General features: G+C 36.3%; 1 protein-coding gene across 1 annotated transcript in view; it reads left to right on the forward strand.

Annotated features, from left to right (window-relative positions):
• The first annotated feature begins 2,587 nt into the window (after positions 1–2,587).
• malrd1 (MAM and LDL receptor class A domain containing 1) overlaps positions 2,588–7,448 on the forward strand; it is a 66,738-nt gene continuing 61,877 nt past the window's right edge. The window contains exons 1-4 of the mRNA XM_015377454.1: positions 2,588–2,744; positions 3,804–3,932; positions 4,009–4,097; positions 6,960–7,056. Coding sequence (XP_015232940.1) covers positions 2,588–2,744; positions 3,804–3,932; positions 4,009–4,097; positions 6,960–7,056 — 472 coding nt within the window. The remainder of the gene's footprint in view (positions 2,745–3,803; positions 3,933–4,008; positions 4,098–6,959; positions 7,057–7,448) is intronic.

The raw sequence follows: 7,448 nt of genomic DNA on the forward strand, positions 1-7,448 counted from the left end.
TAAGCCTGTTGTTCATTTCAAGCACCCATAGGCTACTCAATGTAAGTCATTCTTGGGCTTACCTCTATTATTTTCTCTTGAGGACCCTGTAAAAAAATCAGCTTCTACTGTAGCTTTAGGCTTGGAGGTGCCGCTTTGTTCTACATGTCATGTAAAAGCATTTTAACGATAATAGGAATAAAAATAAACAACAATAAAAAAAACTTTTTTTTTTCAAAGCCAAAATGGACAGAGCTTTTATAATGTAAATCAAAGGGTAGAACAGTAATGCAAAACAAAACCACCAGGTGGTGCTATTGGATAATGTGTTAAGCTTTCCAACCCACTGCTATTTCATGTAATTCCCAAATTATATTACCGTACATAGATTTATTTTCCTTTAGTCATGAGACAGATATCTCTGATCATTCAACAATGTAGATTTGCATGCTTTTGTTTTTACATGAGTCAGCCCTTAAAACGGCTTTTTATTTTATTCATGTTAAACTATTGAATCAACCACACATGCAGTGTATCGTTCCTGGATGTCTTTACATTGATGTTTACCTATTTTCTTTACCGAGGAGGAGTCCCTCAGAGTCCTGGGTTCACCCAGGACTCAGGTAGGTCAGGGTGGTTGTATCCTGAATCCTACATTGAAATGCATGTTTTTGAACACATAAAAGACGTCTTAAAGCACCCAGATATCATCTCCTCCTGTGTTGATTGAAGGAAAAAGGAGACACACCTCCTACAGGTTCCCTCCTAAGATTAAACTCCAGCTGTTGTGATCATTTCTCCCAGCAGGGAATGGCTTGATTTAGCTTGCAAGAAGACAAGGAAGCACATATCATTACTGCCTAAAACAGCAGAGACTATCTACTTGAAAGTCTTTAGTCTCAGTAGGTGAGAATTTGACGAGGGCTGGAAGGGAAGGTAATATAGAAAAACAATAAAAGCAATCATGAAGGCATCTTTTCAAAACATTGTTGATTTCATTTATATTTCTTTGTGTTTTCCTTCCCATGTTTAGGTTGACTAATTAGCCAAGCAGTCGTTGTTGTTGCATTGATTTATTTTACTAAAATTATCTTTAAAGAACGCCAAATTGAACATTTGTAATGTAACATGTCTGATACACAATCTGTCGATTGCAGGAGATACTACTGATGTGTGAGGGTAAATTATAGGGTAAACTATATGACAAAGCATAAAAATATAGCTTCAGTGTTACCGTTCATCTTAATAAACATTTTCTTTGGTTTGCAAGTCTAAAAACTCTACATCAACATCTGTCTTCATATACACTCTTTAAAACTGTTTCATATCTTACTTAGAGGTTTTAATTTGGACCTCAACTACGTCCCCAAAGGTTTAATCAAATCACAAAAGTTCTTTAGGATTTAATAATAAGTTTCATAGAAGAAAGGATTAAGGGCTTTTGAAGCCTCCTGAACTTGCAGTGTGTTCTCGTTGTTGCAATTAAGGAATGCTTACAGCCTCAGTTTAAAACCACAGATTTGATTTCATAGGGAGTTTTTTGTTGTTTTCCGCTTCAAACTTAAACTCCTCATTGTAGCTATGTAAATGTGTAATCAGACCCTCCCAGAATCTATCAAATACTACATTTTTAAGATCCATCTTAGTTATTAAAGGGCATAAATTCTTTTTTTTATGCCTGTATGATTCTTTTTAAGTTATTAGAGAGTCTCTGGAAGATTGCTGGATCCTTCCTGTCTGCATTTGGTTGAGGGTTGAAACTCCCACATCTGGATTGAGGATGTGTGAGAATGGCTCCTGAATCATTCTGCTGCTGGTGTATTTTCAGATATCCCGTTAATGCTGCATGGAAGGCTGACACATAACCTGTGGAGTTTCAGATAGAGGTGGTCTTCCCAAAGTAGACCTGAAAGAGCGTTATAGTACAACGCTAAAGTGTTCAGCTGTTTTGTGTTTGTGCATTGTGCTGCAGGTGTATTTATCCTGCATGGTTTAATTCAATTCAATTCAGTTTATTTATATAGCACCAATTCACAACACAAGTCATCTCAAGGCACCTTACAGTTTAACCAGATCTTGCAGTCAAATTAATTCAAAGTTTTCTATCTAAGGAAAACCAGTTGATTGCATCGACTCATTGACTCAAATACAGTCCCTCACACTAAGCATGCTTGTAGCGACAGTGGAGAGGAAAAACTTTAGACAGTATTTACCTGCTTGTATCTGTAAATGAAAATCCAATATTTACCATACACAAGAGAATAGTTTCAGTTTTTAAAAAGTTATCATTAAAGATATTTGATGTATTACCAAAAACTTCAAATAGGTTTTTTAATCAAAGCAGCCTGAGCTGCTTCACAAATGTTTCTTCCTGTTGCAACATGTGAACTCACAAATGGACCTTATTGAGTAATGGCCATAAAAAACATTTATTGCCTTTTATGACACGCTAACAACGTACAAACAGGCAAACATCATCAGTCATATCTCAGCGGTTTGCTCATAGAGGAGGAAACGCAACCACACTTCTTTCTGAAGTCATAGAAACAAAATGCTTCAAATTAAATTGATAATAATGTCTTTTAGCTAAAAGAATAAAAGACAACAGATGGAGTTACTGCTGGGGACATTGTGGCTGCTTTTGGCCCAAAGTGTCGCTGCCTGTTCACATCAGGAGTTTACCTGCGGTGAGGGACTTTGTGTGGCTTTAGACACCGTCTGTGACTTCACCGAAGACTGTGGAGATGGCAGCGATGAAGAAAATTGTAAGTTTACCTTTGAAATTTTGCTGTTACAGACCAGCAGTTGGACCTAAACTGACGACCAATCTAGTTAAGGCAAAACTAAGTAGGTTGAAGGGTCTTATTGTCTTGTTGAGCAAAATTTAGCAGCCAAGTTGTGTAGTAGTCAATGTCTGGATGAACTTTAACTGTTGCTGCCTAAGTTCATTGCCATTTGGAGACTTTTGATCAGCTCTCTATATGCTCATCTGATCTGACCCTGGCTGAGCAATTGCCACACCTTAATACAATGATATTTAAGCCCTTCTGTGACAGATTTGATGCAGTGTTTTTGAAATATTGTCTAATTGATCTCCTCCTTTCAGCCAAGCTGTAGACATTTGGACATATTTACTCTCATTTGACTTCAGTTCACAGATGAGTTCATGCTCAGCTAAGTGATTCCAATGCCCATGTCTTTTAGCCCAAAGCAAGTCCCAATTATTCCAACTGGCTGGTAGCTTCCAGAATTTAGTGCAAATCATCAGTTCTGACGTGCTTCTATGGCCCTGCTACTGAAAAAAACACCACAATATGATGCTGCCACCCCTATGCATATAGAGGGTGTTTGTGGAGTGTTAGTGTTCCACCATGTAATTTGTTTTTTTGAAGACCAAAAAGTAATATTTTCTTCTTATCTGACAAGAGCTATTGAATATTTGCTTTCGTTCAACCTTAGCATCTTCATGCCAGTTTTACTCTATGTGGTGGACAACTAAAGTAGAAGTTCCCTGCGTTGATTAAAATAAACGGGTCTATGATAACAGCTACAAGGACGTCTGAGGCAGAAAACTCCGTGACCCCGTTAACCTGACAGAGAATGAAAAGTATGCATGAGTCACTTACCTGGTTTAGAGGTTCAGTTCGTGCCCAGAGAACGATAGCCCACCGACTGGATCCTTTTTTTGAGTTTTTATAGATGTATATATATATATACAGATTTATATATATATATAAAATTTCCGATGCACAAGAGCCGCATGGATATGTATACATCTTAACCAAAATAAAGTGTTTTATTCAAATAAATGTTTGGTATCACAGGTTCTACATATACAAGATGTGATTTCGAAGATGGTTTCTGTGATCTGATTCAAAGCCCGGAAACCCCCTTCAGATGGAACAGAACAAATGAGGCCTCAGCTCTTAAACAGGATCACAGAAACACCTCAGGTGGGAGAAGCTGGCATTTTTACAAAATATTACATCTGTCCCACAATTTGTTTTTAACATTTCTTTTGACTCACAGCCCACTTTCTGACCCTTTCACCTGTTGGAGAAAATGAGACCACTGCATCCCTGATGAGTCCACTCTTCCTGCCTACTCACAACTGCCAGGTAATTGGCTTATAGAATATTTGCACATTCTTCAAAAGTATGGAATTTAATCTTATAATAAATATTGCTCATATATTTTTATGTTCCCATCACCCCAATAAAAGTTGAAAGTAAAGTAATTTTCAGGCAAAATTTCCAAATATGTTTAGAAGGGTTAGTCCTTATAGACCTATTCAGATGATATATTGATGTAACTGTGCTGTTACAGCATCACAACAAAAACAGAAAATATTCTATTAAGCTTTGCTGTGACAAAATGATCAAGAGATGTCATTGCCTTGAAATACTGAGGTATTTACTGAGATACTAAAATTGTTTATAAGAAACCAGTTACAGATTTCCTTTCATCTAAAATAACAGGTTATTTTAAAATGAATAAAATAGCTTGTCTTGTTGTTTTGTCATTATGGTACATGGAATTTTAACCCAATAAAATCAATTTAAGATTTTGCTATCTCAGAATATGAAAATGGAACAATGACACATTTAAATCACTTTTGCACAACAATAGCACTGTGTTATTTCAAGATAAATGGATTATTTCATTATTTTTGGAGCTACAGTTGCAACACCATGCACAGGTTGCCAGTCTATCGCAGGGCGACACAGAGACAAACAGGAATGCACACACACACTCACACCTAAGGAGAATTTAGAGAAGCCAATTAACCTAACAGTCATGTTTTTGGACTGTGGGAGGAAGCAGGAGTACTTGGAGAGAACCCACGCATGCTCAAGGAGAACATGCAAACTCCATTCAGAAAGACCCTGTGCTAGCAACAGTGCTACCCACTACTCCACTGTGCAGCCCCAGAGTTGGGACATTGAGATAAAACTAAGTTTGAATGGTTACTAAAAAAAAGGAGGTTAGTAGATCTGAAAATTGAAATGTTTTGTAGTGAAGTTGATAAAATAAGACTAGTATCACAAAAGTTTTTGATTTGATTTTATACAAAAGAGGTATTTCCACAAAAAAAGTTTACAATCTTATCTTGAGAAAAATCAGTAATGAAAGCATCAATACTACAAAATTAACTTGAGCACTTATTCACTTTGTTTAAGTTTCTTTCTTTTTAATAACCTGAGTCTGAAAATGCACCATATGTAGAAACTATGTTTCAAGGGATTTCTAGCTTTTCCTTAATAAAAGGTACACTGAAAATGTTGTTTTTTTTATTCATCAGATAAGTTTCTACCATCATGTTGGAGCAGCACATGGAAATCTTCAGATTCTTCTTCAGTCCCATTCAGACAGTCAAAGCACCGAAGTCTGGAAACACTCCACACAGACGGAAACATGGTTGCGGGCAGTTGTTCCCTTCTACAGCAATCAAAGCTTTCAGGTCTGTCACAGTTACAAAATGAGTTTCCATTGCTCTTAAAGTATATGATGTTAAAGTGGACATTGCAGCTTTAATGAGCTGAGCAATACAAGAGTGTTGCTGGGAAAGTACTGACCCGTTTGGACCCCTCAGAGACCATCTGGATGTCAAACTGTTGTTAGCATCCTTGCAATATAGTCACAGCATGCCAGAGGGTTGATTTCTCCTCTTCTCTACCTCTTTGCTGTCTGCAGGTGATAAAGAGAGGTCACATCTGCTAACATTCACTCACCATTAACTCACTTCCTGTTTCAGCAGCATTAGTCAGCATTTTTCAAAGTTTAAATTCATTGTGAGCCTAAAAGTCCAGCATATGGAGGATTTGTAAAAAATTTTAGAAGACCAGATTTAAAAGGAAAGATTAAATTGTGATATACGTTTTGCCTAGATTTTAAAGGCAAATTGGAACCCTTCATTTAGAGTTCCCGTTGTTAAAGCAAAATCATTTCAATGATAAACAGACCAGGCTGCTGTGAAATTGATATCTCATGAAATCCTACAACTTTTCTCATGAATAACCACAAACATAAATGTATACAGTATCACTGGGGTTTTATCTGATGGACCAATGCATCCATCCATTGTTCTCATCAAACAAACTTTCACTACTCTTCTTCCTACAACATGATGCTCCCACCACAATGTTAATGTGTGTTCAGTTTGGCAATTAATCCTAGTTTCCTTTCATATATATATATATATATATATATATATATTTTTTTTTTTTTCTAAAAGTAGATTGGACCCTCTCACTTTACCACGGTACCTTTTTTTTTCTTATCCAGTTATGTCCATCTGAGTGAGTTTTAAAACCCTTCACCAAGGAATTTACATGGCTTTCTTCATTCAATGCCTTTTTTCACCATTTTCAGTCAGTCTGTCACATATATCCCAATAGAATACACTGAAGTTTGCGTTTGCTATCTTACAAAATGTAAAAAAAGTTCCAAACTTTTAATTACTTTTGGCTTAAACTGTATAAAACAGGCCAAATTTTATACCAGTTATACGGCAGCCATTGAATGCATCGTGTTTAAAGGATAATTCTTCTCTCTTCTTAATAGATGAGAAATAAAACAAAAAACATATAAAACCCACATTTGGCTGATATACGTAACCATTACTCTTGATCCTTAAAATGAGTCATGCAATTGCATGACTGGTAAAGCCTGTTTGGCTACGTGTCAATATGTTTTTAATTCATTTTTTGAATAACTCTCGAAATTGTGGAACCTTCTACTTTTTATACATTTTTTTTAAATTGAACTCTTTCTGTGTTAACTAACACAAAGTTCCAAATAGTAGTTTTCATCAACATTGTGTTTTTTATTTCTGTACAGAAAAAGTATCTTTTAATTATATCCCTGTGTTTAAGATATTTTTCCAAGACATCTTTTCTTTCTTCTTAGTAATCTAAAAGTAATATAAATAAAAAGCTGTTCCTGATGAGTGTGATATCCCTTCACTGTTTATCTTCCAGGTGGTAATTCGAGGGGAGCTTTCAGCCAGAAGTCAAGCCTCTGAGATCTTAGCAATTGATGATTTATCTTTCAGTCCCGGATGCACGGTTCTGCATGGTATTAGCTACCTTTCTCACACCTCACCACACACATTAAACGAGTTCAAACCTTGACATTTTGAAATATCGTCAAACATAAACAGAGCCCCAGAAGCTTGTTGTGAATACTGATGAATGGGAGTGAGGATATTAAAACACCTGGGATTGGATTTATTCCAGGATAACGGGGTCATTAAAATTGTGCTTGCTTTTTTTTTGTTTTTTGTGGAAGTGTAGAAGCCATGCAATGACACAGTTTATTTGATAGTTCAGAAAGGATTTGAACATGGTCCTCTGTTGGTATATGGATGCAAGATCAGAATAGCATTGTTACAACATCCATCCATCCATCCATCCATCCATCCATCCATCCATCCATCCATCCATCCATCCATCCATCCATCCATCCAT

This window comes from Cyprinodon variegatus, unplaced genomic scaffold (assembly GCF_000732505.1).
Source record: "Cyprinodon variegatus isolate N-32 unplaced genomic scaffold, C_variegatus-1.0 Scaffold154, whole genome shotgun sequence".
NCBI classification, from domain to species: domain Eukaryota; kingdom Metazoa; phylum Chordata; class Actinopteri; order Cyprinodontiformes; family Cyprinodontidae; genus Cyprinodon; species Cyprinodon variegatus.